This window comes from Athene noctua, chromosome 1, assembly GCF_965140245.1.
Source record: "Athene noctua chromosome 1, bAthNoc1.hap1.1, whole genome shotgun sequence".
NCBI lineage: Eukaryota > Metazoa > Chordata > Aves > Strigiformes > Strigidae > Athene > Athene noctua.
Genome location: NC_134037.1, coordinates 21,888,158 through 21,907,108, shown reverse-complemented (window position 1 = coordinate 21,907,108; position 18,951 = coordinate 21,888,158). Strand labels below are relative to the sequence as shown.

The window sequence follows — 18,951 nt, the reverse complement described above, 5'->3', positions numbered from 1 at the left end:
TATCTTTTCCTGTTTCAAATAAATGCCTTAACCACAAACACATAATTTCAATTTAATTCACAAAAACCATATGTCCTCATTACAAAGCAGTTATCAGATTTGGTTTGAAAAAATGTGTTCTTATAAACACCACAAGTGCTTTAAAGCATGAAAAAGTCAAGAATGAAAAAAGTCTTAACAGTTTCAGGAGAACTTAACACTGGTTTGAACACCTCCCTCTATTCAGAAGAGAGATGGCCAAAACATCAGCCATTTTAGCTCTTACAACAGGCTGCTGTATGAAATATGTCATGAAATGAAATGCACAGCACATGAGAAAAATTCATATATTCCAGAGCTGTTAAATTTTCAAAATATTGCACAAGCAATTCATGAACAAATGTTTCAGGAAAGGAATGCTGTTTATACAGGTGTACAACACTATTGAATATTGACACTGAAGACACAAAAATGTAAAAATTGAGCTCTAAATTAATTTGAAACACATTAACATGTGTAACATATGCTACCTTGATACAGAATTACCAATAAATAGCTAAAACCGTTTTTTTAAAGAAGATGACTCCACATAAGTTTTAGAAACTGAAGTAAAGGTATTTATAACATAACTTTTGAACAGTGAAGTCTTATTATCACTGATTTGTCTTAGGCTTTGACCTTTGAATTTAACCTGATCATCAAATTTAAAATGTTCAGAAACTCATTTTCATTCATACAGAAAATACATTAAATAACAGAAGTCACACTGGCACCAACATGTCAGTAGGGCCAAATTTTAATTTGCAACACACCAGCAAGAGAACTGTATGCAAAAATCGAGAGAAGATTGACAATGAGAACAAGTTTCCTCAGCAAAAATGTTAGATTTTGTGTGACATTCAGAAAGAAAAAAAATGTGAAGCTGAATGGCTTCTAGAATCTCTAATTGCTAATTTTTATCATTGTTTGGTTTATCAAGGTCATGCCAGATAACTTGTTTACCAAATCTCTTCACTAAATTATGAAAAATTACAGATACTACCTTCTGTGCCTTGCATATTTGCCACTAACATGACCACTGCCATCACAGCCAGGCGTGGGACAGCTGCAAAAGAGAGAGAATTAATTATATAGGTGCTGGTGTGCTGCAGAAAGATTACACTAAAAGCAGGCAGTAGGTATTACAGAGATGGAGGGCAACAAAGACAGAAAGAGAAATCAAATAACTGAAGTTAAAAAAAAAGAGGGGATGCTTTTTATTAGCGAGTCTCGAGGGAATTAATTTCATCAGTGCAGCAGGGCATGAGCAAACCACCAATGAACTTGAAAGTGCATTATACCCATTAAAAGGCATGAATTTTCTAAATTGCTAATGGGGATACATTTTACACTCAGAGCACTAACCTGAACAGCTCTTGTATGGCTGGTTCCACGGGAACTGCAGAGAGATGGAAAATATATAAAAATTTATCATCTATTACAAGTACCCCTCTTCCACAGAAAATTACCAGAAAGGTTGTGTAAAAGCAAGGGTCAGAATGAATCGTGCAAAGAGATTCTGGAGGATGAAGGTCACCCTGAGCAGGGGCCTTGAGTGATTTACTGAAGCAAGAGACGTACCTCGAACACCTTTGGAGCGTGTGCGATGGCGCTTCTCGTCTGCATCCACCTCCATCTGGGAATAGATTAGCAGGCAGTCAATGTTCTTATCCTGCATGCACAGACTATCAATGCACAGACTGATACAGTCTCTCACACAATTTATTGACACTATTTTAATTCCATTTTATCCTGTAAGGAAAAGTCCACCTTACAGGGGATTTTTAGGATCTTCCTGCTTATAAAAAACAGAAAATGTGGTAATTTCTGCTTTAATCAATCTGTTCGCACACCCTGTTTTCATAGCAAACTGTGTGCAACTGGGTGCTGGTTCCTCTTTCTGAAGGGATATTTCTGATATAAAATCCTGATTACTTCCATATATTTTGAAACAAGGATTCAACAGATTTCTATACAATTTAAAATTAAAGTCAAGGGGTTGCACACCATAGGTAGCTTTCTAACCAAACACTTTGCAGTCGGAAAGAGAGGGAGGAATAATGACTGAAAAGGAGATAAAGAGTCTCATTAGAACTTCAAAGATTTCATTTTATTTAATATGGCATTATGACATTTACCAACGTGTTTCATTGCTCAGAAGTGTTTTTCAAGTTTCAGGAATGTGTTCACTTGCTACATATGGCTAAATCTTCACCTTCATTTTATAAACAGCATGCCTATTCAATGTAGCTTTCTATGCAGTAATAAATATACAGCAACCTTAAATATTTACCAGACAGGGACAGGGCTGTAGATTAGACCTTGGAAAGTATCATAAACACTGATCTGTAGTAGTTACCATAGGGCCACATGGTTTCTTCTGATCTTCCATGTATTATTGTCATAAGAGTTTCAAAGGTAGACTGCATAGGCTACCTAGAGTTTACGAATTTGTACAACACAAGCAGATTGCACTAAACTATGCAGAGACACTGTGTCGGGGAAATTATATGCAGTATCAGTACCATCAGCTCCTTTGAATGTGGAAGACTGGGATGGCAAGATGGATCTGCAGTGGTTCATACACAGAGATGGTATTGTAAAGGTCAGGAAGCATAGAAATCGACCATGAGGCTCTAGTTCCCCCAGAAAAAAAATCAATCACTGGCTTATAGCAATACCCTTGGATTGATATCTGATAAGAATGTCACATTTCTTATGCAAAAACATGGAAACATGTCCAAGCGACTTGCAGTTAACCCTTTAATCACCTACCATTCTTTGGTCAGTACCTTAACACAAATGATGTGGGAAGTAATGAACAAGGAAGAAATCAAGGCGTGCTTTTACAGAACTCCCTCAACACATTGTATCAGGAGGAAAGAATCAGCACAACAAGATTTGTGGCTGCAGGGATTTGGTGGAAAGAAAGGCCACTCTCACAAGGCTCTGTGCTACTCATGTAGTTCTGCTTCTTGGTAGTCATTATGTGGTTCCTGGTAGTGTGATGTATTCCACACTAAAGGAATGATCTTCTAAAATAAACAGTTATTACAAAAGCTAATACAGCACCAGCCTCTACTAGGGGGCTTCAGTGCAGTCTTCTGATCGAGACCTTTGCATCACTTTGAGTGGATTTCATTTTTAAGTTAAGATACCTACATAAAGCTTTGTGCATATATACTAGGAGCATAAGCTTCTATCACTGTCAACCAATGGTGCTATCTGAGATACCATGAGGTATCCCATCAAGCCTTCAATTGTCAGTCCAGAAAGGTACAGAAGAGTACACTTAAGTCCCGTTACAACTGCCAACCCTGTGTAGATATTTCAGATATCCTTTGGCATCAGAAATGGCACCAGCTGCCTATGCTTAGGCAACTGAACTTACCCCTAGTTAACATAGCCATCAGAGCTTGAGGAACAACTCCTCTGATCATCTACTAGGTGTTACTTCAGGCTGGACAGAATCAGTCTCTAAGTACCTTTACCATACTGTCTAGCTCTTCATTGACTATAGCATGAGACACTTGTCATGCCTGTAGACATCTACTACAGACACCTAAACTGAACCTTTAACTCATCCACAGTGTCTACCTTACACCTTAGGTGCACATGCTGACTGGCTTCTCAGCTCTTAAGGTTTGATACGCATTTGAAGCTTTTCAAGTTGCAATATCAAAGTACAAACAGCATCTCTGGAATATAAAAATTACCCACTAGATGATGATACTGCTTGAATTTTATTAATAAGGAAACAGTACATTGTATTATTCTGTAACTCTTGCAATGTGTAAGAACTTGACAGGAGACCCGAAGTGGAGTTACTTGCTCTTCAGACTAGTATGTTGTTTAAAAAGCTTCAAAAACATTATCTAGCATCATTTGTCACCACTGAGAATCTGCTGTAAGAGCTATTATGATCTTAACCTGGAAATGCTGCCCCAGTTGTTATGATAGTCTGTGCAAATTTAGAAGAGGCAAACTTACAAAACAGACTTGCCTGTCTTTCTAAACCAAAGTAAGCACTTCAGGAATGCTGTGGGTACATTTTTAACTACACTGACAGTCAAGAAATCACTAAGCTGGAAAAGCCCCTATAGGATCCACACAATCCAGATCCAGAAGCAGGTCAAAGAAGTGAAAAAAGATTGTAAAAGCTGCAGGCATTTAGTGTTACTTTAAATTTTATTGTGTATCCTACATAGCCTGCTGTTTCTCCAGAATGGCAAATATCTACCTGCCTTTATCTGTGGCCTAGATGCCCTGTCATATGTGCCAATGTGTGTCTTGGATACATCAAATGATGGTAGGTGCCTATGCTTAGCCAATGGAATCATGCTTTGGTTTTATATGCTTCGTCACAGATATTCAAGACTTTGTCATGTCAAACTTTCAGCCTTCATCTTTCCATGTATTCAATGTTGGATGCTGGGAGCAAGCAATTTCCTGAAATTCTACATGAGACATGCATCAGTTCTGTCACCTGACAGACCACCAGAGCCATCCCCAGATGCACCCCTGGCATTTCTATGGCCAGGAACAGAATTCTGCTCCTGTGGCCACTAACCTCACACAAACAAGGTCTTCCTCACCATTTTCACAAGCAGAAAAAGGAAATGTGGACCTTAGTGACTCACAGAGAGTTCACCTCAGTCGTTCTACTTTATTCATGACCTTTACATTACAGCTCTGCAGAATACTGAGTCACCGTTCCAGAGAACTTGTGGACATCAAGGACAGGCTGGCTAGCATTTCAGTCTGGCATCTAACTGGAGAAACCTAGAAGTTTATGTATGAAAGCAAAGATCAAGGCATCAGGAGCAGGAAGAGAAGAAGTTCTTAACTGGCTACATAGAGAAGCTCTAGACATGAAAACTGAAAGGTCTAAATTCTTCTGAGAGTAAAAAAAAAAAAAAGGTCTTGGTAGAAATTAAACCTGGTATATCATACTTTAAAATAATCAAATTATTGGAAATGCTTTACTTAGGGAGAATGGGCAGAGCAAGGTAAACCTAGCAACTCTGTATCACCATTATGAGCATTAGTCTTATCAGTTCTCTAACTAATACATCACAAGATGGGGTACAAGAGAAGGTCTGTTATATTGGAAGGTAGGTTGAAGACAACCAAACAGGACACCAAACAGGTTGAGTAGGTTCTTTAGCTTTGGAAAAAATAGAAAGGAAAAAATTCTGTGTTGCAGTGAAGGTTTCTTATGGGGTAGTAGAGAATGCTATAACCACAGGAGTATCCTTGAAGTTTCTAAAAATTACTCTGATATTTCTCATGTAAGAAATTATTTAACCAGCTGAAGGAAATTCTATACTGAACCTCACTTTTTTGGTTAAAAACGAAAAAAAGCCCTGTGTGGTCATCTGCATGAAGGCAATTAAGACTTGTGATGTCATAATGTACAGAACCTGATCCCAGTAACTAATAGACACAAACAAAAGGTTCTTTAAAAGTGTCAGTATATGAAAGCTGGAAATAATCATGAGCCGAACTGAGTAGAAGAAAATCTTTTAACATAAAATGACTATGATTAGGAGCAGTTCAAAAATACTTCATTAAATATTAAAAAAAAAAAAAAAGGTGCATAATCACATAAGAAGGATTCACTAATAAAAAAGAGAAAGATAAGACCTTCTCAACAATCCAAAGCTTAATAAACCAACTTGTAGCTCATGAGGATTAAAAAATAATTTATATGCATATGTACACATGTAGAGCAGTTTACTAGTAAACATAAACTATCAATAAGGAGAACTAAAAATATCAATTAAAAAAATACTGAATGGGAAAATGGTAATAATAAGAAATTATTTAAATACATTTGAAAGAATTTTTCGTAGTATTTGGAGATAATTAATAGCTTGTATTAATAACCAACAAGAAAATTTTTAAAAAGTAAAAAAGCAGCTATTTGTTATTTTAAAATCAAAGTCCCAGACAAGATTACCCCCTAAAATTAATATAACCTGATAGTTCTCCAAGACATTACTGTTGATATGTAACAATCCTGGAAGACTCAGAAAATGCTGGAGAACTGAAAAAAAAAAATCTGAAAAAATTGTAACTTTAAAATAATCTTTACTAAATGCTGAGAGGATGGCGTGGCTCCCTAAGTTAATCTTCCTGACATTGACCCTTAGTAACCTCATACAAAAGCTGATGGGGATACAAGACAGTGACATTACCAGCACCAGTCAACATTTTCTCATAGAAAATCTGTAATCAATACTTTAAAATTTGTCGATAAAGGTAGCTATGTTAAGATATCATATACTTAGATACCTTTTAAACGTTTTGCTTTCCCTTACCACACATTCAGACAATAAAATAGGCACTTCATAAAATCAGCATAGTGGTTAACAAATATTTCTCCAGAAAAATTTTTTGTATAAAAATTATTTACAAAAATAATTGCAAAAGTTAAAAAACATATACTTAAGAAGAGTCTTTCTAATATAATCCCACAGGTATAAGTTTTAGCCCTACAGTAGTCAGTATCTTCACCACTACTCTGGAAGATTATATGCTACTGAAATATGCAGATAAAACAGAAATTAATGGAGTGATAAACTATGTTGGAGACGGGCCAGTTACATGTACTGGCCTGCGTCATCTGGCAGATTTGACTCATATAAAGAACATGCCAATTCCAAGGTCCTGTACCTATGAACAAAGAATGTGGGCCATGCTTGAAAGACCAAAGATGATAATCTGTAAAGCAATAACAGTGAATAGGATCTGGACAGCCAGATGAGCACGAGCAATTTCTGCGCTGCTGTAGCTGAAGGGCAGAATGTGATCCGTAGCTGCACAACCTTTAAGGCTATATTAATTTTCCAGAAAACCACTGAGGTGTTTGGATATGGTCAGTAACTTCTAGCAATAGAGGGCAAGTTTTCACCGGGACCTTATCTATTTTTCTGTTATCTTGACGGATACCCTATTAGTAAACCCTGCTGGAGTCTTCAGGGTTTTAAAGTATATAGATATAAGGCTAGGAGTCTCATCATAGACTTATCCAAGACTAAGCTCTCAGAAGCATCACAATCAGCCTTGCTCTCCCTATCTCTAGACATGCTCACATATCTACCGTACGGACCTCTCAGGTCTGCCAAGTGTGAGGGATCCAGACCTTTAGGCTACTTTCCAGGACAAATGGTGATTTTTGCTCCCTCATAGGGAAGTAGTTCACCATTCTCTTCCCTTGCAGGCATCCTGACAACGATCATTCTTTTTACGATTCTCAGAGAATGTGTATTTCTTGCTAGAGGCATGAAGACTGCAAGTTTCAGTCCCAAGTTCCGAAACTTCCATCTCAGCCAATGCTTGCTTAGTGAATTATTCTGGTTTCCCTCTAGCCATGATGTATATGAAGTCTAGAAAGCCACGGGTGAACTAAGATCCTTAGATCTGGACTTCCCAATTTTTTTCTTACCTGGATTTCTTCAAATCCAAAACCTGGATTCTCAAATACTCTCAAGAACTGTCCAGTGTTTACTGAGGCAGAGCATTCACTGTCTATACTAAACAGAGGTGGATAACTTATGACCTCAAAGATCTATGGCAAGTAACTGATAAACCTAGAATTACTACATAACTGTTATTTTCAATCAAGTATGTTGCTAAAATTATTTGAAATCTTGCTTTTTCCTAATCAGTAGTATTAGACATACTCATAATGTGATAAAAGTAAAATGTTAAATGACAAAAATTCTGATTTCCTGTAAATGTAATGAGTTGACTATCTAAAAAGACTGCAGATTAGAATTTATTTCCTTGTGACTGTCAAGTTACTCAGTAATGGCAGATTTTCAGCCAGCTATGACACAAGATTTAAATTTCTACAGGTGAGATTCCTGTGCTACTTTTATAGTCAAGGTTTGCTCAGCATTGTTTTTATAACTTGAAAAATGTTCTTTCTTCTGTAGAAAGTTAAAATGAAAGTATTTCAAGAATTTTTTTTGATCTAGTATCTCGAAGAATTAAATAAAATATGTCAATTGTATTTACCACAGTTAAAATGCTTCTATATTCTCATAATCAAAGAAACATGATCTGGAAAATTATGAATAGTTTATGTGAGCAGCCTATCCCATACTATATTAGTACTTTGTGGAGGTTTCCTAAAAAAAAAAAAAACAAAAAAACCCCTGACCTTTTACTGCTCTCCTCAAAAAATAGCCAAATCCAAATTCTAACATACCTTCTACAGCATGTCTGTGTATTCCAAAAGTAATTCTTTTTCTAATAATGGTATTTGTCAAGAATGGCTCCTGATAATCTCAGTAAGTCTTTAAAAGCTGTATTTATTTTGTGAAAAACTATTGAACCTATTTGGTAAATGGGACATCTACCAATACCTTCAATGGGTCCCCAAATATCTCTGTGCTTTATTACATACTTTTCACTACATGAAAGTCAGTAACTATACTCTTTCAGCATACTGACCTCCTCTTTCAAATAATAAAAGACAACCACAACTGGAAACACCACTGTTTAAAATAAATAAGAAAATAATATCCTAGATTTAAATTGAAAGTACAAGACTTTTTTTTACAATTAATCTATTAATTTACTCTAAGGAGCCACTCCTCTGTTCTTTGCAATTCTCGTGAAGTTCTGTATTATTTTGAACTCAGGCAACGTGACCCAGAAGAAAGAAAAAACAATTCTAAAGATTAAGAAAGAAGATGCAGAGTATATATTAACACATATTCACTGAAAATCTGGACTAAATTAATTTCAATTTATTTTAGACAACTAAAAACATCAATGCTTTGCATGTAATCTCTGTCATGGTACTTAAATGACAAAGTTATGGCATTATTCCAGAGCTATATTAAGGTAATACTGTATATGTCCTCACATTTCTCCTCAATGCTCCTCCACCTAGAATGACCTAGGATTTAGGGACTATGGGGTTTTACTATTAATAAATCTAGATTTTAAACAATTTGACCAAAACATGGTCACAGAAGTAGAGTTTTATTTGGAAATGATACCATCAAGCAGCAGGGGAAAGTGAGGTGAAGATTCTGGGGAATTAAAACATGCAGATCAGGTATCTGCTCTCGGTGTACAAAACCTTGACTTTCCATATGACATCAGAGCTTACTTCAAAAGACCTGATCTCTGGAGTCAATGCAAAGCTTCCTACACAATCTACTCAGGTTTCAGCTGGATTTACTGATGCAACTTTTATAACAATATGCTCCAGCAGATCTTCCTCTCCCCTAAGTGTCAGTAGGGTAGACCAAACCTGAATTGATGACAATATTTGACCCTTAATTTATACCTTACTAAACATAGTCCGGTAAAGTAATTGCATTTGAAGATAAAATGACTGCATTTGTGGACAAAGGGAGAGCAGTAGATGTCATTTACCGCAATTCTAAGAAGGCTTTTGATACAGTGTTCTTGTATTCCATTGACTGTATTTGCATAGTCAGTTCTTCAAAATCACTTCTTAATATTTCATTCCTCTTAATTGAATGTGGCCTATTACTGCTCTTAACAGAACAGAATAACATTGAAGATCTGGTTTTGACAGAAAACCTGTATAGTTATCCCAAATATATTTAATGCACTTGTTTCTGATTATGAGATCTACAAGACAAAAGAGAGACAAACTGCAGGACAGAGTTACACTAAGAAGCTACTGGAGTGCTTAAGGAGAAGTCAGGCAGAAGGGAAAGCAATTTCCCTGTCCTTTCAGACCCTCTCCCACACAAACGCAGGTGCCTTCTTAGCACAGGCATCTGAAATTTAGTTCAAATATTTTATAGCACCCTTTTCATTAAGAAGGCAAACTTTATAAAAGAATTACCGTATTTGAATCTTCCCCTCAGGAAAACACCAGCATACAACCAGGACCTCTTAGAGCAGAGTTCCAGAGGGAACTCTGCAAAGATAAAAGTTACAAGTTGAGGGTACATACTACAAAGCAACTGAATAGGCACGTGGGCAAATTAATGACTAGAATATAAATTACTCTTTGGTCCTCTTCCACTTGTGATGAACATACAGAGCTTTTATTAATATCAAGGAGAGCCCTTCTTGCAGAACAATAGGAGAATATATCCTCAGGACCTGTTCTCAGACTTTGCGTAAGAGTCATTCTCCTGCTATAATGCACAGAGGGAATCCAATCATTCCATTTTCAGACGAACAGTGCAGGCTGCAGCCAAATCTGTTAATGGAGGCCAGAATAAGCAGAATTTTGGTTAAACTCACAAGTTCATGATATATCCTTTTCGTGAGGAAATACATTCAGGATTCACTGAATTATTCTCAAGGGAAGGCAGGAAACGCTTCCAAGTATTTCTCATTCACTTCATAATAGAGTGGAAAACACCCAAAGTGCACACAGCTCATTTGAGCATAATTCTCTTACTACTTTTTTCACATTCTTAGATATGAGGAAGAGAAAGTAGCATGGAAATTAAAGGTAAGAAGAAATACCACTGGACCTACAGAAGTTTTTTCTTGGGAAAGATATCCTTTCACCAGTCTGTGGCTCCAAAAAGATGCTCTGGACATGCTCAGTGAGTATGCTTTGAGTATGCTTTGGGACATGAGCTGTACTAAAACTAGAACTTCCATCTGGAAGAAGAGATCCAGAATATGTTCACAGCTGAGCAACTCAAATCTCCCCAAACTCTCTTGTTTTGTAAGCCATTGAAGTATTTAGTTTTGTCTTTAAAAAAGTTGTAAGCACCCACAGTATTAGATGCCAGGTCCTAGCATGTAATTTTAAGTCTCTTGATCTGTGCCCTAGCCTGTGTCATCTCATGCAACTATGCAGAAAGGCCAGTACAACTGTGGAGTTGGAGTGCAATCACACTGTCCATCTTTAACCAGTTCTCAAGTGTGGTCCCTCATCAGGCTGCTTAACAAGGTGAATAATCAGGATGCTGAGTGCCAGTGCATGCTAACAGGATCATCCAGCAAATTTCTTCCTGACTGGAAAAGGGGAAACATAACCCCTAATTTCTAAAAAGATAAAAAAGGAAGGCCCAAGGAACTACAGGCCACTCAGTCTCACCTCTGCCCAGCAAGATCATGGAGCAGATCCTCCTGGAAACTATGCTAGGGCACATGAAAAGTAAGGAGTAAGAAGGTGACTGGTGGCAGCCAACATGGCTTCACAAAAAGCAAATAGTGCCTGACAAATTTAGTGACCTTCTACAATGAAGTTACAAAATTGGTGGATAAGGGAAGAGCAACTGATGTCATCTACCTGGACTTGTGAAAAACATGTGACACCGTCCCGCACAACATCCTTGTCTCTAAGATGGAGAGGAAGGCGTTTGAGGGATGGACCACTCAGTGGATAAGGAATTGGTTGGATGGTCGCGCTCAAAGAGTTGTGGTCAATGGCCTGATGTGCAAATGGAGAGCAGTGATGAGTGGTGTTCCTCAGAGGTCGTAGTTGGGACCAGCGCTGTTTAACATTTTTATTGGTGACATGGACAGAGGGATTGAGTGCACCCTCAGCAAGTTTGCCAACGACACCAAGCTGTGTGGCGTGGTTGACACATTGGAGGGAAGGGATGTGCCATCCAGACGGACCTCGACAGGCTTGAGAGGTGGGTCCCTGAAAACTTCATGAAGTTCAACAAGGCCAAATGAAAGGTCCTGCACATGGTTTGGGGCAATCCCAAGCACAAATACAGGCTGGGCGATGTGTGGATTGAGATCAGCCCTGTGGAGAAGGATTTAGGGGTAGTAGTGGATGTAAAACTGAATATGAGCCAGCAGTATGTGCTCGCAGCCCAGAAAGCCAACCCGTATCCTGAGCTGCATCGAGTGGCTGGCAAGTGTGGCCAGCAGGTCAAGGGAAGTGATTCTGCCCCTCTACTCCACTCTCGTAAGACCCCACCTGGAGTCCTGTGTCCAGCTCTGCAGACCCCAACATAAGAAGGACATGGACCTGCCCAAGTGGGTCCAGAGGAGGCCATGAATATGATCAGGGGGCTGGAGCACCTCCCCTGTGAGGACAGGCTGAAAGACTTGGGGTTGTTCAGCCTGGAGAAGAGAAGGCTCTGGGGAGACCTTATAGCGGCCTTCCAGTACTTAAAGGGGGCTCCAGGAAAGATGGGGAGGGACTCTTTATCAGGGAGTGTAGGGATAGATTAAGTGCTAACAGCTTTAAATTGAAAGAGCGTAGATTATATTAGATATAAGGAACAAATTATTTATTATGAGGGATATTTTTCTAATATTTAATATTTTCAGTATTATTGGTGATTCTGCACCTAATTTGCACCAAATTCACTAATTTTCATCTAGAAATTCTGGTGGCATGGGGCTACATCCATAAAAATCAAGATATTATGGTATTTTTTTATGCAAAGGTCTAGCAGCTGTTAGTTCCACTTAGCATGATATAAAAGATGCGGCTTCCCAGACGTTCTTTCTTCTGAAATTAGTCAAACCCATGTGAAGAATTTTTCATCCACCATAATTTAAGGTAGTCTGGGGTGAACTGTTACCAGCCTCATTGGATGATGATGGTGTCTTACAGAAAAAGTTTTAATCTAGTTGCTTGGTTTTAAAAACCATCTAGACACTAAATTATTTAATCAACTTGCTTATCTCAGTGAATATTTGAATGCTTCAAATCAATCCTTTTCTCCAAAATATCTTGTACACTGGTGGCTACAGTACTGTTCTGAGGGGCAAGAGGCCTGGGTCAGAGATTTGGCTTTAAAACTGGACCACCCTTCTCACTTCTCCTTGAGACAGAAGGATTGCAGCTTTCTTTTGCTTTCTTTATAGACGTTTGATGATGTAATGTTCTAGTTCAAATAAAAAGATTGGTTTCAAATTAAAGCAAAACCCTTCAAAATTTTATTTTTGGTCAAACCCAACTTTTTTTTTTTTTTTTTTTTTTTTTTTCCTGGCTACTGAACTGTAAAAAACAATCATTTGTTGATGTACCAATACCAAAGACACAACCTTTTTGGTTCCAACATCTCAAAGGTGGCCCAAGCCTAAACTTGGGTATGAGGATGAAAAAGGTCATGCAGAACAGGAGGAGGGAGAAGGCCTAACAGAGACAGCTTGTTGGATTTATTGTCTTAAAACAGAGGGTCAAGGGGATAAAATGGACCAGTTGAGTGTAAATGGCTGATTGGTCAATATGTTTCTCTGGCCATGCCCTGCACCTGACCAGCACAGTCTGTCTTATCTGAATATTAAATTCCCTCTAACTCTTTCTTGGGTGAGGGCTCTTCATTCTGTTTGTGTGTGTCTGTATGTGCATGCATGTGGGTGATGGTCTGCACGAGCAACTGGAGTAGGGCTGCAGCCTGAGAAGTCGTATGTCCAGACACCAGTAACTGGAGAAACTGGGATCCAGGGGCAGCTACTGGCCAGACTGGGTATCTGACACCAGCTGCTGGAGGGATCCACTGTGTATATATGGATTTTTTTTTATTTTTATTTTTTCTCACTAGTGGCTCTCAAACCTGCTCAGCCAGATTGAATAGGATGAGGCTATTGGTGATGTCTCTATCCACATGAGTGCTCTGAGTGTCTGTCTGGGATCTGTGACCAGCCATGTATGTATGTATTTATGTATACATGTAGCGTATACATGTGCTTTATGTTTGTGTGCCTACTGGGAATGCATTTTCAGCCTTGCTACTGTTTGGACCTGGGGACACGGAGCAGCTGCAGCTTCACATCTCTTCAAGTTGTTCGATCCAGCATGATCTATTTTCCTCTAAAAATCCTGTTCCAAAATGCAGTGTGTTGAAAAATGACAGGTATATGGCATCAGAAGGGTTACTTTTCTAATTCTGAAGTTGAAGTACAGCAATTTGTTACATTTTGTACAGGAACAAAGGCAGAAAAATAATTTAGTTCATGGCAGACCTAAATTTATCTATTATGGAAGAAAATTGCTGAGAAGAGTGCTTTAAAAGAGAAAATACATGAGAAAATTTTAATTTTTAGAAATTAAGAAGTTGGTAAGACTTACTGATATCTAAAGAGTTAAATTTCACTGACATGGGAAAAGAAAAAAGGATTTCACAAAATATTATTACATCACTTCCATTCCTCACATCCACTCCATGCCAATGGTAAAGGTCCAAACTCCTCTAAAAATGCGGCATGATAGTGTGGGAAAGAGTTTCGGAAAACGCGAACTAAGCTAAGCTTGAGTTCAAGTTACAGAGCAAGGCAAACAAATTCACTTCCATACTTGTTGCATTCCAGTCCTGAAACTCATGTTTTTTTCTTCCAGACTATTAAGCAGTATTTAACACCCCACAGAAGGCAAATAAATGTGCAACTTCATGTTCATTTTTTAATGGATCAAAATAAATCCATGTAAACCAGATCCGACAACAATTTAACTCTGTTTACCTTTCCAATGGCAGTAAAATTACTTGTAGTGGTCTGCCATTTTCCTTCTGGACCAACAGATATGGAACTTAAATGTTTTGCAAGACAGAAATAGTTCCAAGGTGTTCTGAGATATGTCTGAGAGACTTAAGCGACCTCTTTCCTTACCAGATCCCCAAGGAACTGATCTTGATTTGTATTCATCAATGGCTGTGACTCAAAAAATCAGGGTCATATTCCATAACAGAGTTAAATTTTGCATTTAAAAATCCACAACCACAAACGAACAGCTAATATGGGTTTTCATGGGGCTCACAAGTAACGCAAAATGTTCTGTATTTTCACTGTTACATCTTAAAACTCACTAGCTTAGGGAAGGCATGCAAAGTAGGTTGTACAGTCTCTGTAAAGACAGTCTAATTCCTCTCTTGATATGCATGTCTAACTTGTGCTAATACCAACAGACTATGTGCACATACTGAGGTGTAATATGCTCCAAAAGACAAGTTTACATTTAACTCACAGGATTTAATATTAAAGACTAATTTCACAGAAGTCCATGTTCTGAACTAGCACCAATACCTAAATGCACCTTTACTTAATGTAAGTATATATAATGGTCTTTTGGGTACAGCACACCTAATGAAAGTTTTCATATTTCTTTTTGCCTAGTATTTTGTGTGTATGTTTCTATAAATGTAACTACATTTGAAGGGCCATAACCCACGCTTTTCTGTAACTCATACAATGTATTAGCACTGCACATTTTTAAATTATCATTACAATCCTAGGAGAATAACGAACAAGCCAAATGTGGGACACTTTAATAACCTGCACCAATATCGAGGAACATGTAGAACAGTACCTGCCATCATATGCAGAAATAAGACCACACAATAAAAAGCCAAAGCACATGCATGGAAATTCAGGTCAAAGCAGTCGTAACTTTAGAGTTCTAGTTTTAACTTTGAATGTCCTAGTGACTGTAATCACAATCACGCTGTGTTTCAACCTCTTTGTTAGCTTGAATCACCCACATTCAAGTCAGGCCTAGAGGCCCTTTGATGGGGAAAAACTTCTTAGAGCTGTGCCTGGCAAACTGCTTGGAAAAGAGCACACAGCTCTGCAGAAACATAAAGTCACGGACTTGTTCCCACACTTCAGCCAGAAGTGGAGTTGTAAGAGTTACAGCTCTTAAGAGCTGTAAACCAAAAGATCATTATGGAAAATGAGAGGAGGAAAAAAATAATACTCCAACTATCCCACTTTGCTTGGCAAATTTCACTTCAGTTCTGTCACAGCAAGTGGCAGGCTCACCCTGCCCTCCCTTTCAGAGGGAATAGAATTATTGAAGTAAAAATACAATGCCTGTTTGCATATCTTGTACATTTTTTTTGATGAGGTTGGGGTTTACCCTCCAGAACCTATCTACATTATCGGAGCCTGTAATTGAGTTGAGGAGTCTGTTGGTTTATCTTGGACTGCTTCACCCTTTAAATAGGGAATGTATAAAGATACTTATTTTTCTGAACACAAGGATAAAATAGATCAGCTTTGAACAAGCAAATTAAATATGTTTAGTACTGTCATGTATTCTGTTTTTCACTGAGAAGCATACACAGATATGTATGATCTAAGATGCCCACAACAGGCCACATCCACAAATAAGTATTAGTGAGTACAAGTATGCCACAACATACACACGTGCAATTTGTGCACTTACAAAACCAAGGATACCAGATTTTAAAATCTGTTTTTTGGTACCCAAAACTCAAAAATACACCACAACTAATTCGCATGCTGAAGTTTGCTGATCCAGTATAGCTGGATCATAGAGTGGATTATACCACTGTAGACAACAGTAACATCTTCATTGTCAGTAAATGAGACTGACAATTACTGAAGACAACTATAAGCATTTCAGAAGAAAACAGACCAAGGCACTGCATGAAATGAACATGTTAGTAAAAAGATGGGACTCATGTTTCAGGCTTTCATGAAACACAATTAAACACAAGCTATCTCTACGGGTATGTATCATCCAAAAGACATGTATTTCAGGTAAAGAAAGAGGAAACATTGATTAATTATATCATCTTTTTAATTCTAAAAAAAACCTATGTAGGCCTTGCAGTTTAGTAAATTATTAGTCTTCAAATTGCAAGCAGGATAGTAGAAAAAAATCTCTTAGTCTGTTAAAACTAGCTCATTGCTGCTGCTATTAAGTAAACAGACTAGCATCCCTTTTTTCCCATTCACTACTACACAGCAGTGAAAGCTCACTTCTGTTTTTAGTTTTGCCTGATTGCAGAGATGGCAAGGGTACTGTCTGAGAACTATGGTATCAGAAATGTTTGCTGCTATTAGTGTGCAGACCATCATGTTTATCAAAGGCTATGTTATAAATAGATTATAGTTATTAGAAATGCAACAATTAGCTGATAAATTAATAAGACAGACAAGCAAAATATCAATCATGGCACTGTTAATGTAATTAGCATAAATTAAACAGGATCACAGATTACCACAGCTGTTGCATAAAACAAGAGCACCTACTTCGGTTGTTCAATAACTTGCATACTTTTAACATTAAAACTGTACCACACAATGCTCAAAAGATAAAAAAGGAGACCACAAGAAAACAATAATGAACATTCATTGGTAATTCTCTGCCCAAGACTTGTTTATAGTAATTTCTGGGGTAAAAAAAAGAAGAAGGAAAAAAAAATGTTCAAATGAATTGAATTGGAAATGAATTTGTAGCTTAACATGTGCAGCAAAAGCCCCAATATCTTCCTAGGACAGAGTTGACAGCAAGGGTAGTGATAACTATTGCATAGTGACCTAGTGGCCTACACAAAGTCTCTACAAGTGCTACATTAAAGCAGGCCCATTATTACCAGCAGTTAGCAATTTCAGTGTTCACATGAGTTTTGGAATACAATTAAACTGGCATAAACAGTGCCCCTTTAACTCCTGGAATGAAAGGAGAGCCTGGTAGTTATTTTATTTTAATTTCTTAATATATATTTATTTTATTTTTCCATTCCCTTTCATTCCTTGCCATCAGTATGACAGCAGAGCACCTGTAAATTCTCTTATTATAAATACGGATTTTTTTAAAGCAAATTGAAAATCACATTTATTCTTAACAAGGCACAAAAGAGGCTTCCTACTATAGAAGCTTACGCTGTCTGAAGCAGTTTTAAGATCTAGAAAGACTTTTGCTGATGTTGTTAAATAATTCAAAGTGGTCAACCAAGACCAAATTGGTAGAATTGTCGATATTCTGCCCTAAGTTAAATCTCTGCCTTCTGACTTAAGTTATTCAAATAACAGTGAGGAAGAATTTGATTAATTCTGTTCATGTTTGCATGATATCAGGATAAAAGAATGAAAACTGAGACTTTCAAAATTCTGTCTCTGCATCCTTAATGTTAACTCTGTGGCATACTCTCCTATTATACCACCAGCCACGCAGGACCAACGGTGTAAAGATTTTATCTCCTTGATTCATGTTGTGAAGATGGGAAACTGTATCATTAGGTTTTGTTTTGACAACTAGGTGAAAGGACAGAAGTAAATCCTGCATAAAAAGAGCTCCCTTTTCATCCCTGAGTAACAGATAAGCTTAAGAAGATTTATACAAGTATGTATGTGCATTATTTTACACACACTCCGAAAGTGTTGATCTGATGCAGGACAAAGTTAGGGTTGGAGAGTGCAGGTGCTTCCCTGTTTTCTGGCCTTCTCTTTCCAAATTCCACATTAAATCTTAACATGAAATTTAGGATCTGAGGCAGCATTTCTGAGGAGACAATATACTTTTAATACAGTTATTATGCTGCCTGGGTGAGAAAATGTTTCTTGGCAAATGCAAAGGAAGTAATTTATGAAGAAAAGGCATTCTGGCTCCCAAAGACATTGAAACAGGATGTCCAAAGTTCTGTCTGTTCTTTCTACCTATGGGGAAGGAACAGTGCCAGCAACAGGAGGGGAATCTGCCTTTATAAAATCTGCAACAGCAGAAAGGGTTAGTGCTTCTAATTTTTGTGATTCCATGAAGTTGTGACAACCTTTTTCATAAACCTTTCGCACGTCTGCAAAAGACTTCAGAATAAAAAAGGTCAAAATTTGTTCACAGATTTAACAAAATAATTAAACAAACACCACATATTAAAAAGGTGTAATGCAGAATTATTTCTCTGAGCTTAGCAAATCCCTAAGACTTGCTACATGATGCAGGTATCACATAACAGTATTATATACACAGAAAACTAAAATTAAACTTGCATGCAAACTCAGATGGTGCAAATATGTAAAAATAAATGTAGATGTACAAATGAAACAGTTAAAAATATCTGAAAATATATGTTATCCACCTAATAGATTACAAAGATACACCACATCAATGTGCTGAAAGTCATGCATGAGCATGCTCTGTTATATTAGATCATACTGGCCTATAATGCAACCTAATATGCAGATCCTTGAACTCATGTCATGTTCCACTGACGTAGAAATTGAAACATATTGATTTGTTTAGACTGTAAGTCTTCCAGG

At 37.5% G+C, this 18,951-nt stretch overlaps 1 protein-coding gene across 19 annotated transcripts in view; it reads right to left on the bottom strand.

The window, feature by feature from the left end:
• MYT1L (myelin transcription factor 1 like) overlaps positions 1-18,951 on the bottom strand; it is a 312,706-nt gene that overhangs the window by 130,524 nt on the left and 163,231 nt on the right. For all 19 annotated transcript variants that reach the window (XM_074895697.1, XM_074895698.1, XM_074895694.1 and 16 more), the window contains 3 exons: positions 1,600-1,654; positions 1,384-1,417; positions 1,022-1,084 (listed from right to left, as the gene is read on the bottom strand). In XM_074895697.1, coding sequence (XP_074751798.1) covers positions 1,022-1,084; positions 1,384-1,417; positions 1,600-1,654 — 152 coding nt within the window. The remainder of the gene's footprint in view (positions 1-1,021; positions 1,085-1,383; positions 1,418-1,599; positions 1,655-18,951) is intronic.